General features: G+C 42.7%; 1 protein-coding gene across 1 annotated transcript in view; it reads left to right on the top strand.

Moving 5' to 3' along the window:
• The window catches only part of CRCP (CGRP receptor component), a 32,954-nt gene extending 18,017 nt beyond the window's left edge, over positions 1-14,937 (top strand). The window contains exons 5-6 of the mRNA XM_086763310.1: positions 5,127-5,184; positions 13,506-14,937. Of these exons, the coding sequence (XP_086619436.1) occupies positions 5,127-5,184; positions 13,506-13,649 (202 nt within the window). The 3' untranslated portion in view covers positions 13,650-14,937. The remainder of the gene's footprint in view (positions 1-5,126; positions 5,185-13,505) is intronic.
• Positions 14,938-20,130: the final 5,193 nt, after the last annotated feature.

Raw genomic sequence — 20,130 nt, 5'->3', positions numbered from 1 at the left:
TATTGTGTTCTGTGTTCCTTGCCTTCAGGAAACATGAACAGTTTCACTAATTGATTGGTTTAGTCATGATGTATAATTGGTTTTAATTTATTTCTGTTGCTACCTACTCTGCCAGTAATCTTTCTGCGACAAACACGATGCAGCTGTACCTGTTTTAAAACAGCTCTGGATAAATAAGATTTGCATTCTTTAGCACAGGCACGGTATGGCCTTGGTTATTTGATCCTCTTTATTTGGCTCTGAAGTTTTGTTGGCAACAAATTTCAAAGATATTACTTGGAAAAACAAGAATATGAGAACATGTATCTTATGTGTTCTTTTGTAAAAGTAAATGAGTGAGTTTTGTCTGGCGATGCGGTGGAGCTATAGGATTGGATTGGGACGTGTTTTGCTGCAAAAGTAAAGAAAGACTTCTTTGAAAAGGCTCTGATCTCCAAAGTGGCAAGTGAGTGCACAATGCGGTGAGAAACTTGTGTTAATTCATTAAACAGTGAACATAAAAGTCTGTCTTTGTAAGTAGGGCTTTGGGAGGAGGAGGAAGTGTTTTACAAGTAGATATCCTCATAGCTCTCCTGTGAGAGCTGCAAATGTTGTCTTTGTTTTAGATGTTTGGAAATTGAGGCACAGACGTGCTTGGCCAGGGACCATAAAGCAAACAACATGGAAAGCCAGGACCAGAGCACCAGCTTCTGCAGCTCTGTCAAGTGCTCCAGGCACCGACCCGGGCAGTTTCCTAGCTCTTGAGGAAAGAGTGCTCAGTCTTTCATACATTCATTCAGGTGAATTGGCCAAAGTTTTGTACACTGAAGATGGTATTTAATATTCTTCACCCACCTCTGTTAGGGCTCCTGCTTTTATGGCAGTGATCTTTCGCTGCAGTTTTACAAGGGTGGGGTTTTCCTCTCACTGATTCCTTAAATACCATGCTCTCAATTTCAGTTCTGATCTAAAGGATTTCGGTACTTATCTCCCGTCAATATTAAGGTTTGATTTCTGTCTTTTCATTACTTTTGACAGTAGTAAGCAGCAGCAGTTGTAAATACCTTATCTTTTTGACAGTAAAGCAGCCAACAGTGGTGCTTTGAGTTCAGTGTTAGACTCTTAGGAGCATGGCTGAGTTTCTTGTTGTGAACATCACGCTGCCAGATAGATGTAAGTGATTAGCATGGGAAAACAAAGGAGGTGTATCCACTGCTTCCCACCAATGGGAACATCTTTGGCCTTCATCCTTGGATCTCCAAAACGAAAGCAGTCTAATAAATCTGACTAACCAAGCTAATTCTGATTCCTTTGCGTCGTCTGTGAAATCACAGTATTCAGAATTTAAGACTAAATCTTAAATGCTGCCACGGGGTCGTTAACAGGAGAGGGAGGAAAAATGTAAACAGTTATTCTGCAGGATGGAAGAGAGGACATAGTGACTACAGTGGGAATTGCTTCTAAAAACTGATTTATATCGTAATTGACACAAAGGATCTTCTCCTCAGCATCCTGCTGTATTTTTGCAGCCTGGATGCACCTTACAGTTCATGAATGCAAGGACAGATCCTTTTCAGGGCACTACACGATCTCCAGGAGGAAGGAGGAGGTCTGGACCACATTTTCTGCGTTATTCAGAGAATATAGCAGCGTCTGCTGCCATGTGCTGTCTCAAGGGCCTTTCCTTTTCTTGTTTCCCTTCCCCATTCTTACACCTCCAAAACCTTGAGGCCTTTAAAGCGGTCGCTGCTTAATTGTTCCCCTTCAGTCTTAACGTCTGTAAAATGGGAATAGTGATCCTTACTGCGTTATACAAGGCACACAAATAAGTGCGGGCAAGCTCAAGGAAGTAATTTGGAGCCACTGTTAAAATACTTGCTTTAGGAATGTACTTAGGCACCTTTATTTTTTTTAAGGAGTAAGTTGATGGCCCTGCTTGGAAGGGCAAATGCTGATGTGCAGGTAGAAGCATCTTCCTATTCTTCAGCGAAAGTAATCTTTTAGCTGTGAAATCTGAAATGGATGTGGAATCTGCCACACTTGTTGGCATTTCTCCAGGTGCCAAATGTCACTTTGTTGCAAGCTTTTTGTGAAGACTGAGGAAAATCTTCTGATGTGGTTCTGTAGAAGTAGAAAAGAAGATTAAAAGGATAGGGTGGTACCCAAAATGCTTGAGCTTGCTTCTTAAAAAGACATTTTGAACAGTTCTGGATTAAAATTGAGTTTTCTTCTTTTTTTTTTTTTTTTTTTTTCCCCTCTCCTTTATAAAGTCCTAATTCCTGATCCCATTCTCCAATTTTGAAATTTACAGAGGAAAAATAATAATTACGTTTTGTAAAGTTAATGTAAATTCAAGATGTTGAATTGTGTATGCTTTTTAATGTAAATGAATATGTAATGGAGAATTTCTTGGAGCTTTCTGTTGTGAGTTGTTAATATTTCACAAATGCTACATTTTAAAATTGAAAGCTTTTCTTTTGAAGTTGAAAGTCATGATTAAAATTCTTTTCCAGCATGCTATAAAAATGATGGCAGGATGGCTCAGGAACTAGGTGCAGAGTCTCCCATAGCCCTGTTCCCATCACTAAGTCACTTCCAGTCGTGGACGTTTTAGCTGAAGAGGGTTTGTTAGATCATCCACTCTGTGGTCATACAGGATTTTTCCTTCAGGAGACATAAGCCAGGAAAATTTTATGCTAGTGCTGCTCATTCAGAGTGTTCAGTCGATAAATGAAGGGCTTTATTCTCTTTGGGTGTCAGCTGCCTTAAGTATTAAACTCTCGACGTGTGCACGTGCGTGTGTGTACACACCGCAGCAATGCGTCGCTCATCAAAGCTTCTCCTGAGGAGTCCAACCACCTCGGTCTTTGAACATGTACTGGTGCACATAGGTGAACGATGGAGTACTGAAACACCTGACGATGTTAGAAGCTGTTAGCTGGTGTTAGAGCTCAAGGGCAGCCGGTGTCGGAGGCTGTTTGAGAAGAGACGGTGTTTCTGCAGTATCCCCAGGCACGTAGACGTTGGCCTGTCGGTTGTGAACGTCATGGGAGAGCTCCGGGCTGAGAATTACAGCATCTGTGTTCTCCTGAAGGCCACTCACAGGTCCGATAAACCAGGGAGAAACTCTTCAGCATCAGTTTAGATAGACATTAAGACTGCTTTTTAAATAATAATGAATGCCAAGCTTTGTTTCTTCAAAATCGTTGTTCACGACTGTGTCACAGGCTGGAAGATCGTGCGTGTTAACTGTCAGGTCTCACGTTACTGCATCAATGTGTGCGATAGAGGTGCTGCATGAACATAGATGGCTGCTAGGAGAGGCTGTATGTCAAGTAAAAACCATGCAAGGTTTTTTTCCCCCGCAAAATATGTATGTTCAAGTTCATTTACTCCTGTATCCATTATTATTACACTGTAATTGTATGTTTTTATTATAAAAGTGCATTTGTTACTGTTTCATATGCCCTTTCAAACATCTGTTTTATCTTTAGGAGCGTTGTATTATTGTGCTTTTCTGTTCCAAAACACAAAGATCGGCTCAGATCGTTAGCTATGCTGCTATTATGTGGTCAATGTTAATGTTCCGAGTTTCTGAAATTAATGAAATATGCATTACTGGCATATGACAGCTGGTTTTTCCTTTGGTTTTGGAATTATTTGTGTTTTAAGTAGGGTATAAAATTGATAATTTTTGGCTGCAGAGCTATTGCTTAAATGTTGTGGTTTGAATTTAATAAACGTGCTTGTTTGATCACATCTTCCAAAAAGAAAAGAGATTTTTAAATGTCAATGAATTTTTTTTCCCCTCGTACACATTTTTTTTTTTTCTATTTTAATGATAAAGTATTCAAATTGACGTTTGTGAGATCTCGTGATTTCTTGATGTAGAGCTAATAACTGTTTGGTGAAAATGAATCCAGAGAAGTAGTGAGGCTGGGTGAGCTTAATGATGGTTCTGGATGTATCAGGAATTTTGCTGCTGGTGCTGAGCTCTCTCTCTGAATATTGAAGCATTTTGTGTGTAAGTACCAAAGTCAGACAGGTTTTACTGACTTCTCCCCCGTGTAGGCAGAGGAGAATGGAACTGGACCGTTAAAAATGCAGATGCAACGTGGTTCATAGCTGAAGTCAAAACTAAAGAAGAAAATATTGGTTGAAGTGCTTTTGTGCTGAAGGCACAGGGTTGCAAATCTGAGTGCATTTTTTTTGAGTCGCTTTGTGTCTGCCTTAGAGTGTGGGCAGGTAGTCAGAGTGTGTCAGTTATTGTAAATTAATGAATTCTCATTTGTTTTTTAAAGCACAGTGAGTGACCATACTTTTACAACTCGGGCACTGGCTGAGGGTGGTGAGGGTTTTTTTTTGGCATCTTCTGTATCTTTGCTACCTTGCTGTTTGTGGTCATACAAATCTTTGTGGGAATCAGGGCAAAAACAACCCAGAAGAAGAAGTTGTCTTTACAGTCCAGCACCTGGTTTGCTATGTGCTGCCCAACCGTTGTAGAAACACAACGGGAAGGTAGATTGGCATGGGAACAGAGATGAAGATGTATTTTTGCCCAAAAATACATGTGTAAAGTACGGTCTCAGCCCATTACAATAAAGTACAAAGAAATGCATTGACCTAAACCGTATGAGTTGCAGAGAATGCATGTGACCAAGTGGTTTCAAGCTGATTTTTTTTTTTAACTTTGCATTTGCAGTGGGCTAAAACAATAAAGAAGTTATTGCCATTTGGCAGCTGGATTGTAACTTCTTAAGTATGGTAATTGTTCTTGTGGCTGTGTGTTTGTAGCAGTGGAGTCTCTGATCTTTGCCAAGTTGTTCAGCATTTCTCTACAGCGTTAAACAAAGCAACAGTGCATGTTAATTAACGCTTGTACAGTAATGATCTAAGGGCCTTGCCACCTTAGGCTACAAGGGGCAACAGCAGTATATCTAAACACATAGGAAAATATGTATTTAAAATATCTGTATTTGAAGTACCCGTGGCGATTAAACCTCACTGCAAACCCCGTCAGAATTACTCTTGGCAGTGGGGTTTCATCCCTAAGTCATCAGGAATGTATTTGCATCTCACCAGTCATTTGAGGGGATCCTCAAATTATATAGTAATGTGGATTGTTTTTATGCTTTGCTTTTAAACAGGGCAGAAAAGCTCCAGTTGCTTAACCACAGGCCTGTGACGGCAGTTGAAATCCAGCTGGTGAGTAACAGTGCTCCTGGCTGTTCAAAGCTACAATGAACGCGGCTTTAACCTTGAAGGTGAATTGAACAATTACTTTCTTGTGGTCACTTACTGAATGTGTCCCTTTATGCACGTCTGTATATTCATGGTTTCAAATCTACTCTGCTTCCTCTCTGAGACCTCAGAGACTGAGGAGCCCATCTTTCTCTCAGACAGATTCTCCAACTCTCTTTGCTTCGGTGTCACATATTGAAAAGGCCCAATGCAGTCATTAAAGATTAGTTACAGCCTTGTGAGTAAGAATATATTTAACCTGAGTCTTTTTGTTGCTGCTTTGTAATCAAGTACTTCACTTTTTGACAGCTGTGATGAATGACATGGTTGTTTGGAAGGCAGGGTTTTATGTTACAGTAAAACCAAGCACGCTGAAAAGGAATGAGTAATAGGTGATAAGGAATTTTGAGCAGTGGTGCAGAGTGAGAAATGGATATAAACAGATTTCCTGATGGAAGTAGCCGTTACCAATCTGTTAAGCATAGCTCAGATGTAAAGAAGGATTGTCGCTAAATAGAAATGGATGGTTATGTTCGCTGAAGTATCTCCTTCGGAATACAAAATCCTGGGGCAGTAAAGAGATTATTATAATAAGGATATTATTTTAATAACGAGCTCTTACATTAAGAACATCTGTTTACAATCTTTACAAACCAAACTGTGTAGTAATGGGATCATGTTTTGCTGCAAAAAAGAGGAGGATTAGAGAGGTACCAGTAGGACTGTTTTTCTTTTGTAGCCAAGGAGTAGATATTATAATGCTGAAGGCATCTCATAGAAGAATGCTTCTAGCGGAGGAATTAATATTGTGTTTTGTGGTTGAAGAGATCAGTGTCAGTCATCAGCCCAACTGAGAGCACTAGAGCTTCACGAGTTTTGTTTAGGAAGTCAGTTGTAAGTGGTGATGTAGAGCCTGCCTCATGCCTTTGCTAGCTTCGTGTGCTTAGGCACAGGTTTGTTATACTCCCATGTAGGCTGTATACCGTCGTCTTTTTCCCTTTGCTTCTTTAAATGCAGTAATCTTCTGCAGGTTTCAGGTGACTGTGGTTTTGTCTCTCTTTTCCCTCCTCCCCTTATTATCTTACCTGTCCCTCATTATCTATCCATAAAATATTGAAAATAGTGTAAGAAATTTGGGCCTTTGTGTTGGAAGTCAGGTTTCTGTAGAGTGTCCTCCTTTAGATATTCCAAAGTTTGTAATGTCATTGCTGTAACTTACAAAATACAAGATCTGAGTTCAGTGTCAGCCCATTATTGATAATAACCCTTTGCTAATGATCAAAAGCAACTTGGGAAAATGTAATACTGGTACGTTTGGGGCCTAGCCTGAGTTGGTATGGTCGTGGAGGTACTGGGGATGCAGCTAGTTCTGTTCCGTTGCGATACCCCTGTAATTCCCACAGCAAACTAGGCTGACTGGATTGTTAACCCTGTGGTAAATTAAGCCTCCCCAAAATTGCAGTACACTTTTTCATCAAAGCACATCAAAGTCTTGTGAGCTCAGTAACTGCTGGGAAACTGCAGGCCGTTTTGCTTAGTGAAATACAGACACCAGGAGCAATAGCAAGGAAATTATTTTGCTGTTTGATTGCTGTCTTGAATCATTTCGGTTTCTTGTGAGGACAGGGGAAAGAGATTGTAGCAGTGCAGCGTCTTTGAACACAGAAAACCTCTGCCTTCTCTGAGCATCTTTGAGTACAAAATAATAGAGAGCAGTGGAGGCTACCAGCGTTTTCTGCTTTGATGTCGGTGGGAAGATTACCCCTACGCAGATTTCGTGCAGGCGAGTCAATTCACTGCCGTCGATGGATGAGACACAACCTACAGAGAAGTGAATGCTAGATCTAAAATTGCCTTGATTCCTTTTTCATTGAACTTGCCCCTGCCACTCGAAAGCTTTGAGTCACTCCTGCTATTGAAATCAGAAATAAATAATGATGAAAACTTCTGATGTAGGCAGATCAATCTTATTTTTTAAAAGCCGACTTTAAACAAAATGCCAAACAAGCCGTACCTGTCCCTCACTTGCTCAAATAGTTTTGATGTCTCAAACTTTTATTCAGTGCTGCCTGTCCATGGAATGGAGTCAAATTTGTCTGATAAGCTTTTAATGGCTGATGGGAGAGGAGTTACATTTACTACTGCTTGGTGCTTTTTTGCCTTTCCAGCTTTTTTGTTTTTTTTTCAGTTTCCCTCTCTAAAATTCCCTGTCTTTAAGTTCTATGCAAACAAGAAATTAATTTTGATTCAACTATATTTAAGCTAAAAAGCAAATTTATGTTGTGATCTTTTGATCTCAAGTTATTTCATAAGTCTTTCTGCATAAATTGCTGTATTGTTCGTATTTGTCCTTTCTGGACTGTGTGCCAGGATTTATTTTCAAACAATAGCAACAAAAGGAGCATGAAATTCTAATTCATATCCCACAGGGTGAAACACTGTACACATTGCAGCTATCTTGACCTCCTATTTTAATCTTTAACATATGTTGTTCCTGGCTGAGGAATTCACAAAGGAGGGAAAAAAAAAAAAAAAGACAGCGAGCCTGATCTAACCGTGACAGTCGTCCAGCTTTACTTAATGCCGAACCATGATGGATTTGAAGATTAAGCATCATCTTTTCTAATTAACAAATTGCTCCACATTCTTCTTTCTGAATGGAAAAGTCGATTTGAATTCTGTGCTTTTAAAGATTAAATTTCCATCTTGGAGAGCTTTGTACCTCGTGATATGTGCTCTGCACAGCCAGCCTGGCAGATTGTCTTTTATTGTTGAATAGAAAATAATAATGTAAAGTGTTCCTCTGGAAAACAGAAGATGTTAGATGATTTAAACACTTTATTTTCTCAACAATGTATTTTGCTTCCCATGTTGCACACTTGGTTCATTGTCTCTGAGGGACATTAATCCAATTATTCCATCTTTTACCTTATTTCTTTTTTATACACTTTTTTTTTCCCTATTAGGATGTTGATGCTGAACTATTTCAAATTACTGCTCAAAGAAGGAAATAGCAGTCATTTTCTCATAAAATGTGGACCTCCTGCACTGGAGATAAATTATGTGCTTGATAGCTTTGGAAGTGATCAGAACCTCTCTTTCTTTTCTTACAGTAGTTTATGGCTTGTTTTTTAAATAGAATTCTCTGCTTGTTATTCAAATAAACAATAGCTTTTAACTCACAGATTGTTCTGTTCTGTGATGCTGAGGTTTGTTACCCATCAAATATTACTTATCCATGAGATAGTTTCTTGGTTCTTTCAGAACATTTAGGGTTCTTCAGTGGGGCTTTATTTATTCTTCAGCATTTGCGGTGTATTGTCACGTCTCAGGAGGCAAAATGAAATCAACATTAGCGTTGAAAGCTAAAAGAAGCACAGTGAGGATGATGAAATCTCTTATACTTTGCTTTTACTTGGGTAAGCAGAAAAGATAAAATGTGCTTGTAATTAGGGAAAGCATGTTCCCAAAATGTCCTTGTTTCTCCAAGTAAAAAAAATAAATCTAGAGAATTATGCATGTACATGAATAAGTATGTTCATGTTTTGTGCTTATATGGGTACATGGCACTATGAACATACAGATTTGCACATTTATTTTTTGAATGATCGGTTTAATCTTTGACATTCTCTTGATAGTCAGGCTAGCTGTTATTTTGAGATTTACCTTCTGGATAAATAGAATCTTTAAAAGCTTCTGAAAATGACTTTCTGCCTGATAAATTATCAGCAGGTTTTAATGTGACTTACTGCTTAATGTAATTCTGTTGTTAGATTCTGATTTGGTAATCACAGTTTTTTGTTCCTCTGAGAAATTCATACATCGCACTCAATTTAAAGAAGCTGCTGTTAAAATGTGCAGCTGGGAAAGGCTGCATGGCGGTAAAATATTCCACATACACGTTTGTTTAATAAGCACAGCTCTGCTTCCCAGTAGCGGTTATGTTACTGAGCAAGGCATCTGCCAGTGTTTAATTCTGCAGTTGACGGGCAATTTGTCTTTTCCTTGTCTTGTAGCAAGATTCTGTGATGGATGTTGGACGCGTGTTTCATTTTGCTGTGTTAGAAAGCCCGTGCACATACGTATCTGGAGAGGCAGAGCAGAGTCGGCGTCCTTTTCTTGATGTGCTCTCCATTTAGTAAATGTTTGCCTAACTTTAAGGTTAAAGTCCAGGTAAGTTAGTTGGGCCTTTTGAGTGTTTGAAATGAAGTCAGTACATAAGCTGTGGCTTAACAGTTGCGGGTACAAGGTGCTTAAGCAGGTGAAAAACTGGTATTAGACTTGTAAATTAAGTTTTTCCTGCTTCTTTCCTTGATTCCTTCTTTGATCGTCTTGTAGATGATGTTGTTCGGAGCCTTAGCTGGGGGGGGAAATGCAATGTGAAAATTGCTTACTGTATGAATATATTGCAATGAGAGCTGAATAACTAAATGTTACTGGGTTGAGTTAAATAGACGTTATTCCTGAGGCCTGACTTGACCGAGTTATCTTGGCCACGCAGTTGCGTTTCATAGGAAATACGTACGGTGATGTGTGTGAGTGACGCTGACCTGCTACCAAACCTGCAGTTATTTTGGGATAATACGGGCTCAAATGCTGAAAAGCAGTAACGGCTTGGGAATTATTTAGTGCAAGAAGCAGCATAGCTGACATCACTTTCTGCCTCTCTCTGTGTTCATTTCAAAAAAATCCTTGCTCTCAGCCCTGAGAAGGGGAAGCGCTTGCCTTGCTGCACAGCAGGGTGCTTTTTATCTCTAAATTGTGTTGCTATAACGTTGTCCAATTCTGTTACTTCCACAAACCCCTGGATATTGAAAAGACACAGTTTGATGGTACCCTGCGCTTTGCACATCTGTGAGGATAAGCTGTTTCCATTCGGTGTGTGTGGCACTGCCAACGTAAACATCTGATGTCATACGCCTATTAAAAACATCTGCATTTTTGTTTGCCTGAGTATAAACTTTGCATTCCTGACTGCTTATGGTTTGAATCTGTTGCTTGAGCGGTTGCAGCCAATTGCAAGTTAGAGGTTAGCAAGGCTTTTTGGTTGGTATTTTTTTGTATATTGGTATAATTCTAGCTGGAAAAGCAGATACTTGAATACAATTGTTTCTTTTTGCCTCTTAGGTTTTTTTTACGCATCATTTCTCTTCTGAGCATCGTAACAGTACTTCCTAGTACTATCAGTAGCAAAGGTATTTTGTCTTGTAAATCAGAAGACTGTGCAAACATCTGTTGAATCTAGAATAAGCCTCTGAGTGACCTTCTATTTCCCCTTGATTATCTGTTTTGCTTTAGGGCAGTTTCATTTATCTCTTTATCTACATGCTCTCTGTGCTTAATTTTTGAGTTTTGGCATGCTGCTTTGCTGCTTCCTAATGGCTTGTGTTTTGATAAGTCACTGCTCAGGCTGCTTCCCTGAAGAGTGGAAAAAATTGATTTTTATGGCTTATGCTTCTGATCCTTTGTACTCTTGAATGGTATCACAGCAAAATAGCACTGAAGCATCAGCTTGAGTAGTAAGCTGTCCATGCTGCCAAATTGTAGCTTTTTGTCTATCGGTAATTCCTGGTGGGAGAGCTGGCAGCGAGGATGCGCATCTCGGAGGCACCGAGAAGTGAGCCCGTGATAAATTTGCTGCAGTAGTTTAAAGGATTACCACTTCCCTCTGGCAGAGACGACGGATCTGTCAACAGAAGGGAATTTGGAGCTACTTTACCCACTCCTCCGTGCAGTATCCAGCATCTTTCTTTAAAGATGCTTTTCTCACCAGTTTAATGAGACATCAGTTACAGCACCAATGCATCTGAAACATGAGAGGCTATTTTCTTTCATCATCTTCCTGGTCAACTGTGATTTCTTGAACTGCCAGAGCAATCACCAGAGCTCATCTGTCAATGTCCCGAGTCGTATCTGCGGTTTGTCAGTCCTGCGGGCTTCCATGTTCAGCCAGTACAAATGACGTCACCGTGGTTGTTCGTACTGGGAGTTGGGGCATTACTCATTTGGCACTCAGGAGCACGTAAGAAGCAGTGATTAGACACTCGTGCAGAAGTTGAGAAGAGTTGATGCTCTTCAGCAGGGCCTGTTGTGACAGGACAAGGTGTAATGGTTTCAAAATAAAGGGAGGTAGATTCAGAGCAGATATTAGGTAAAAAAAATTTACGATGAGGGTGATGGTACGCTGGCCCAGGTTGCCCAGAGAGATGGTGGATGCCCCATCCCTGGAAACATTCCAGGCCAGGTTGGACGGGGCTCTGAGCAACCTGATCTGGTTGGAGATGTCCCTGCTCCTTGCAGGGGGGTTGGACTGAATGGGCTTTAACGGTCCCTTCCCACCCAAACCAGTCTGTGATTCCATGATTTAGAAATCGGTCTCTATTATCTGTTTAAGTTCTGATCAGATCCTTCTGTTTAACTCTGGCTATCTGAAGCAAGCATCTAAAGGAGAAAGTGTTTGGAGAAGAAAGGGAAAGGAGTTCTATAGGTAGGGAAAAAATTTAAATATGGAAGAGGAGCGGACTTCACGTGATCCAATAAATCAAATCTAAACCAAGCAAGGTGCCGTTTTTCTGAAGATCAGAAAGCAGTGGGATGGTAATGAATGCAGGAGACATTCTCCACTAAGAGATGGTTCTGCTGTAAGTGACGCTGCCTGTCCGAAGGATGCGGGCTTTGCCTTTGTACAGTTCCTGCAGCTGTGGGGCTGTCACCTGGGAAGTTCAGTGTAACAGTTATCAATAAGACTGCAATCCAATGCGCAACCCAGGCTGATCATCCTCTGCAAAACTTCCCAGCATAGCTTGCTTGTAGAGTAATGGCTTTGCCAGCAGTGTGGGCAGCAAAGAGTGTATTTATGGACTGTATAATATTGATGCTCCAGGCATGCCCGTCAAGCTGCTACGGTGATCATCTCTGAAATGCAGTCCAGCAGGCAATTACCCGATACCACCTCAGTAGCTGCTGCAGTTGCTTACAGGGAAGCGTAATGTTAGGAAGATTTTTAGTATATTTTAACTTGTAGTGTATAGTTTAGCAGCTGGCGATAATGAGAGCCAGGGCTGGTTTTCAAGCCAGCATCCTACAGTAGTTCTGGAACTCACTGTAGTTTGAAAGCCGTTCCACAGAGAGTTTCATGCTTTGATCGAGATGGTCCCCAGAAACAGTCATTTGCAAATGGATCTTCACTGTCTGCCTTTTGCTACATGAATGCATTCAGGCAGGCTTGCTTTCCTCTCGTCAAGTGTCTGTGGATAATGGCCGATGAAAGATGATCAGATTGTGCAAAGAGGGCTCATAGGACATTGAAGGAAAGAAAAAAAAGTTAATTGAATATACCACTCTACATTTTTAGAAGGCAAGATGCATATGAATAGCTGACAGTTTATAGCTAGAACTGATTAAACCTGCATTGACTTGGAACCATAATTAATATAAATCACCGCTCTTCAAAGGACATTTTAAAGGACTTTGTATAAAAAAGAAAATCTCAAACCCCACAATCCTAATTGGTTTCATTTGCGTTTGAAGAGTTCATTTGGCTTGCTTTTCCAGTCCTCTGACAAGCTTTTCCTTTTAACAGCTGCCTATAAATTAGGGCAGTTGTTTTTACTGGTAGCAGCGATAGGAGAGTTCCCACAGCTCCACAGTGAGAGTAGGTCCCTAATTAATCCTACGGAATTTTATTGTTGAGTCGTGACAGCATGTTTTGTGTTGCTCAGAGCTTTTATATGCCTTTATGTTCAGGGATCTCACAATCTAAGTAAATTCCAGTGAAGTATAGCTGCTGTAGGATTAGGTGGTTTATTTATGGCCTGATCAGTTGTAGTCTAGATCCTGGGTAAGGTACCAAGGTTCAGGTAACCACTTTCAGGTTTTCTCATTTCAGTTCTCAGATGAAAGCACAGAAACTTCAGAAAGCAGCTCCGGAAAGTAGGTCTGCACATGAGCTAATTGAAAAGCCTGGCTCAAAATACTGACCTGTAGGTTGGGAGAAGCTTTAGGAGAAACGAGGGAGGAAAGCCTGTCCTGAGCGTGATGTTTCCCTTGTTGTAAAGAAAGCAGGGTCTCATTATGGAGTGCCAATTGTCATGGTTAACAATGGAGCTCTTCTCTTTTTTAAAACATTGTAAGAGTTCCGCTTTGTAAAATACTTTTGTAATGAGCTCAGACAATGTCTTACATCCGTTGAAACTGGTATTTCCCAATTAGCTGAGTCTTTCTGTTTGGAGCTGAGGAAGGAAGTATGGATTTAATGATTACAATAGATTGTTTTTGACCTGCAGATGGTAGAAGAAAGCGAGGAAAGACTAACGGAAGAGCAGATCGAGTCACTACTCCAGACAGTCACCAGTATTCTTCCAGGGGATCCAGAAGAACAGCAGAGAGACTCAGCAATGGCAACAGAGGACAAAGGTGACCAAGCGTAGGAGGCATCTACACCAAAGACGGCAATAATTTCAGCAGAGGAGAATCGGCTACTGTTTTTCTGTTTTTTACTTGATACCAGTTTAATCTTGTATTGGACATCGTTGTAAAATATGTTACAATTTTTATTACTCGGAGGTGATGAGGGAACCAATTGTTTACAAGAAGGCATAGAAAAGGGCACTATTGTTTTGGCATTTGTCATAAACGGGGATGGTAGTAACTGAGTTTGTAACGTAGCGGTCTGAGAAATTATGGGTCATAGAATCTGAAGCTTTTGTGTTTTTTCCATTACCCATATAACAGCTGTACATTTGAATAGGCTCATATACAGCTGGCAGTGTTTTAATTACTGCAGCAGTACTATAATTATAATTGCTTTCATATGCTTTTGAATTGCCCAACTGGTTTTCAGAACACGGTCTGCAATACAAAGCCAGCTTTTGGAGCTGTTTGTGAAAGGGCTGTTTCAGGGATTGGTACATGGAGTAACGTACAAGAACCGCTTGGTATCTGCCCAAATTCAAGGAGGCTGTTGGCATCGTGGAAGCGAGAGGATCTGTTGGTAGGGTAACTGTTCTCAAGGATGTCCTACAGTCCGTACTCGGTAAGAGAGATCCAGATCATCGGCTAAACCAACTGAAATCAGCTGAAGTTGGACCAGTTTACACAGTTGAGGCTCTGGACTCAAATGTGAAGGCTCTTTGCAATATAGACAGAAGAATGTTTAGGTGTGAGGCGTATATTTCCCCTTTGAACGTTTGTTCCAGTATTTATATATAGACAAGTCACAGCCTTGTGAACGTGCTGTCGACCGTGGAGTGAATGATGAGTCAACACTGAAGTGGAGTCCTAAGCTGGTTTAGAAGAATGAGAATCAGTCCTCGCTGAAGCAGGATTTTCTGTGTACTGGGCTTTTGTCTGATTAAAGATTTCAAGATCAAGTATTTAATGTTGAAAGCATTGATGATTATAATAAATCATTTGTGTGTGTATGCATAAAGCCATGAGTTACACGTGGCACTGGCTTTATACTATGACGGCAGACCATTCTTTTATGATTATTTTAATGTACTGGAAATAGAAGTTAAGTCTGAAGTACAACGACAAGTTTTGTGACTTACAGACAAGATACAAGACCTTGAATCAGAATATCTGACTCTTTCACCCCGCTACTGTCATGGTTTTATTTTGTGGTTTTATGCAAAGAATTTACGCTTTCTGAGCTGTAGTTGTGCTGTATATGAAAGGGAGCGATAAATTCCAGCGTCTGGAGGATTATGATATGCACTTTTGTGGTACTTTAAACTTCTTTGATGTTTGGAGGGGAAAGGAATTTTTTGGAAAATATATTCATTACCTCTTAAAAATAATTTATCTTATATTAAATGCATCCAAGGCTGGAGACTAAACGTGTGTTTTGACTGGGTAAGCGTAGTATTAGAGGGGAAAAGTCCTTGGTGGTTTTTCTGATACATCAATGTGTGTTCTCTCTCTAAGTGGGCCACAGAACAGAAGAGTTGAGTAGATCGTATCACGGAATGACATGAAATTAATTTTAAAATTAGCATTTTTCCTCTTAGCAGTCACTGGTGGTGTTTGACATCCTCTGGCCTTGGACTGCAAGTGTTTACATTTTTATCTCTCTTTTTTTCTAAAATTAAATTGCTGAAGCATGTTCTAAACTTATGAAAAGCAGATGGAAGCAGATCGCAAGTATCTTTATCCAGCAAGAATATGTTAACAGGTCTCTGAAGCTGGATGTTTCATCTTGGGACTTGCCGATTTGTTATCGTAACGGGTTTTTGCCAGCGTCCATGTTGTCTTCTGTTGTATGCACGTTACAAAAGATACAGGAACCCGTTCACTTCTATTCTATTTAACTTTTTTATCAAAATCAATTCCAGATGAATACATATATTAAACTTGCGCAAATGCATGGATAACTTGTTCAGTCTCAGTTAAGTTACATAAACTGTAATTTCCCTAAAAATGCAATACTGAGTGACATTTGAAGGGATCTGGGATTCGACATCTGCGTGACATCAAGAAATCTTTTTCAAATCTACTGTCTGTGCTCTCTGACCATGTGAGGGCAGGTGAGGCATTACTCTGGCTCTGGGAGCAGCTCTCGCGTTGTGTTTTTTTGCTCTCAGTTATGTTCTTTAGAAACCTGGGACTCAGAAATGGTTTATGGAAAGCAAATGTCACCTTGTTTATGTGATGCCATTTTTCCGGTGTCCTATATCTTACATAAAAGATCTGCCTGTCTCAAGGCTGCTTGAGTGTTCCTCAGTTCTATTCTGTATCGCATGTTTGGGTCTTGGCTCTGCTTAGGGCAGGTCTTGTGCTCTCGAAACGCTCTGCGGGAAGGGGGAGCGAGCTGCCGGAATTTACCTGAGGTTTCAAGCTGTTTGAGAAGGGTTGTGCCCTCTCTTTTCATAAATTCAAGCCCAAGAAAGACAACTTTCCTTGAGATTGCTTCACAGTCCTTACTGGAGAAGTTTTTTTAGCAGGAAACTTTGTTTTATGGCAGGAGAAGGAGCTGCTGCTCCTACTTGGCTGTGCTCTGGTGCTGGGAAAGGGAAATAGATACGTGAGAAACAGGCTTCCAGAGGGAATTCTGTAGAAGATGTGGGAAATCCCTACTGATGAGCTGGGCAGCTTTGGTGGTGGTCACACCATGAACCAGGGGCAGGGCTGTGTTTGAGGTTGCCCACCACTGAAATGCAGAATTTGACAAGCTCTCCTTTTTTTTCACAGGGAGCAAAATGCATTTGTTTGTCTGTATTTGTGTGGTGTATTTACTAGAGGTAGGTGTGTAGTCTTAGTTAGAAAAAGCGAGCCAGAAACTCCAGAAGTGTAGAGTTTTGGTTTTCTTTTGAAGCAGGTTTTCTTTTCTTTTAGGCAAGTTTTCTTCTGGAGTGCGTCTTTAAACATCATGGAAGTAGCACATGGAAATGGCATTCAAGCTGTTGGTGTGGTGGAAGGGTTAAATAACATCTACAGGGTGTCAGGAAGTTTAAAAATGTTTATACAATTTTTTTTAAAAAGCTGTCATTAACAGTTCTGTACACAACTTTTCACTTCCTAAAATCTCCACTGGTCAGACAAGCTCTTGCTTTTGCAGCCAGCCAGACGAGGCTGATGTACACTGGTTGAGAATTGTGCCCTAAAATAATTAACCGGTCACATCACAACACGGCGTCAGGGGCGGGTGTCTGCAGCTGCTGTAATCCTAGCAGACCCTTGACACTTGAAGAATCCAACCGGACGTATTTTTGAAACTGTCAAGTTTCAAAGAAGAAATAAAGTAGAGAAATTGAACTGGAACACAGCTGAGTTGGTGCAGACTGAAGTCGGCGTGTGCCCTGGAGCAAATTCCTGCTGTCCCAGAGCTGCCGTAGAGGCTGCTTAGAGCAAGTGGGGCGAGCTGCAGGCTGCCCAGCTCACACTTTGCTCCTCGTCCCGTTGGAAATAGGTGTTTGTCCCAACTGGTAGTTGAAGGGGGAAGACCTGGTTGACCCTGCTTGAGCAGGAGGCTTGGACTAGGTCATCTCCAGGCTCCCATCCGGCTTTGATGCTTCTGTCACTCTGCTTTCCCTTCCTCCTCGTATGGACTCAGGATGTTTTCGTTCACTGGCTCAGCGCAGAGGCAAAGGCTGCTCTCGTTAAGAGCTGAGACGCAGCGGACTGGGGGCTTCTACCTTCTCCCCTTTTCCATACGTGGGACCTTTGCGGGTGGGTGCTTGGGGCACAGTGCAAGCGCTTTATTTCTAGGATGCTGACAAATAGAGAAGAGGACAGTCTTGCGAGGATTGCAGTGGGGTTTTGCATCGTGCCTGCTGTTTTGTCGGCTGCTGGAGCCTGTCGTTGGAGTTTGTGGAGCTGCTCTGTGTTAGCAGCATGTCCTTCTGCATGTTGCAGCTATGACAATGAGTTGAATCTTTTCCAAAAGAGGCTCCTCTGGCATGAAGGACGTGTCCCAGGATGCTGCCGGGGTAAGATGGTGTTTCAGTGTCATCTTAATCATGGTTTTCTCCACAGGCAAAATTAATCCATGGTGCCTCTCCACTGCTGTAGAGTTGGCCCGGAATACAGAACTATTCGCTCGTTCACGCTGGCTGTGCTCAGCCCCTCCGAGTCAAGCCACGGGTGAATTAACCCAACTCAGACTGGGATTGTTCCGAATCCTGGTTTTGAAACCCACACATTTTTCTGTATTGCATTTTCTAAACTTTTTATTGCCTCTGCCTCCCTGGGGTGGCAGCTCTTTGCCATGGTAACGTGCGAGCAGCACGTTCTGTATCCCAGAAAATGCTTCACCTCCTGGGCATGAAATTCTCTTCCCTGTGTGCAGACACAGGCTTTGAAAGCCTCGGTCTCTGCTGGGGGCTACTGGTGTTCGAGTGACTTTTGAAAGGCTTTGGGCTTTGGTAAGGGGAAGGGGAATTGGAGGAGCCTGTGTGCACCTCGGCTTGGCTGAGATGGGGCTTTTTGCACTTTTCTTCCTTCGTTTTCCATCCGCTCTCCATAACCAGCCTTTTCCAGCCCGTTCTGGCCACCGGCTCCCAGAGCGAAGGGGACGCCAGGCTGTTTCAGAGACACACTGCAGAAGGAGCATGAAGATGGATCTTTCATGCCTAAAAACTCGTCTGTTTTTCTGCAATTGTACCAGTTGGTCTCAATAACAGGTAGCGTCTCACCCCGTGAGCCTTCCCTCACTGATAAGAACATCTGTGCTTATGAAATGTTCCTGGTAATTGAGATGGATTCATGGAAGTATCTCAGCTGACTCCTCTCCAGCGCAGGCAGGCGAAGTGAACCACCCGGCAGGCAGCAGCAGCTGCCTCTTCACAGTCTGAGCCACAAAAATAAAAGCCTTGCATTTAAATCTGAGCAATAGCCGTTGTCCTTTTAGGAGGAGATGGTGACCAGGCATGAACTAAAACTCAGCTTCTGCCATTCCAGGAGGTCAGTTCTTTGTCCTTAGGGCTGGAGATTCATTTCTTTCCTGGCAGATGAGCAGCGCGGGGGTGGAAGATGCAGAGCCGGGAGCCGGCGTGGCGGGATGGGTGGTGTCTGTCCCGGCAGTGGGAGATGCCCGTGGGACGGGTGTGTGGAGCTGCGCTGCGTAGCGAGGTGCAGGGGGAGAGGGGACCGCATCGCGAGGTCGAGTTGGCACCTCAAGAGCTTTCCGTTGGGTCTCCAACACCACCCGGCCAGCGAAAGGAGAGGAGAGTTACACGGTGGCTTTGGAACCGGACTCCATCAGCAAACGCCAACTCCGCCACCAGCCTGTGGCCTTCAGTAAGTTGTTTCTCTTCTCTCAGCCTTGATTTCTTTGGCCAAAGGCCATTATTTTTTCCCCAGAGTCCCCAGGACCCCAAGGTGAGCGATCGGTGGGGCACAGGCTGGACTGTCACCGGCAGCGCTGCCCAAGGGCGTGTTTGAGATTTCCGTGCATCCCGACAGGTAAGGGCGCCTTTCGTACTAACGGCTACGGAGCTGACGGCGAGGCCACGGCGCTCAGCTTTCCCCGTGCGTTGAGATCTGCATGGGGATGTCCGTGACTCGCTGCCAGGCTGAACCCTTGGAGGGTTGTTCGTTACGGGGAGCTGGGTTTGGAATTTCATACAGCGAGGATGCCAGACTTCACAGCCTCGCGGCCCTGGGACTTACCCCCCCGCGAAGGCACGTCCTGCGTGCGCGGCTCATTTTTCACGTTGCTTGTAGCAGAGGTAACGGGGAGCTGAACCGTGTGATGGAATGGCTTTCTAATGAAAACATCCGTGCTCTCGAGTTGGGCAGAAGATCAAGTCTGAGGGTGGGGCTGAGCCGTGAAGGCGAAGGGCAGCATTCCCTCGCAGGTGGGCTGCTGCGCGCCATGGGGCCATGGCCACATCCCCTTCAGCGGGGGAAAGTTCGTTTAATTTATGTAATGGCAATCGGAGGGTCATGTTTATACGGGAAACCTAAACCACAGGTTCTTCTTGTGTTTAAAGCGCAATTGTGGGAGCAGATCCTGAGCTGGCGTGCACAGACGTTGCTCTCCCCACCTCGGTGGCACGGCAGCAGCGTGTGTGGGAGCATCCTGTGACTCAGGGAAAACGTGGGGAGAGCAGTGCTTGGCGTCATCCCAGCCGGAGAGTTTGCGAAGGGTGACTTGGGGACACCCAAACTGGGCTTTCTGCATCAGCGAGGTGTCAGGAGGGAAGATCCCAGTTTGAGTCCCAAAAGTGAGCGCTGCAGTAGAGCTGATGCTGGGGACATGGGTGAGGATGAGTGCGACAGGGAGCAGGCAGCTGGGAAGCCACCAAGAGATGAATGAACAGTGAGTACCAAAATAATAGAATCACAGAACGGTTTGGGTGGGAAGGGACCTTTAAAGCCCACCCATTCCAACCCCCCTGCAAGGGGCAGGGACATCTCCAACCGGATCAGGTTGCTCAGAGCCCCGTCCGACCTGGCCTGGAATGTTCT

The sequence above is a fragment of the Chlamydotis macqueenii genome, chromosome 19, assembly GCF_036417535.1.
Source record: "Chlamydotis macqueenii isolate bChlMac1 chromosome 19, bChlMac1.mat, whole genome shotgun sequence".
NCBI lineage: Eukaryota > Metazoa > Chordata > Aves > Otidiformes > Otididae > Chlamydotis > Chlamydotis macqueenii.
This window is presented reverse-complemented; position numbering and strand designations above follow the sequence as displayed.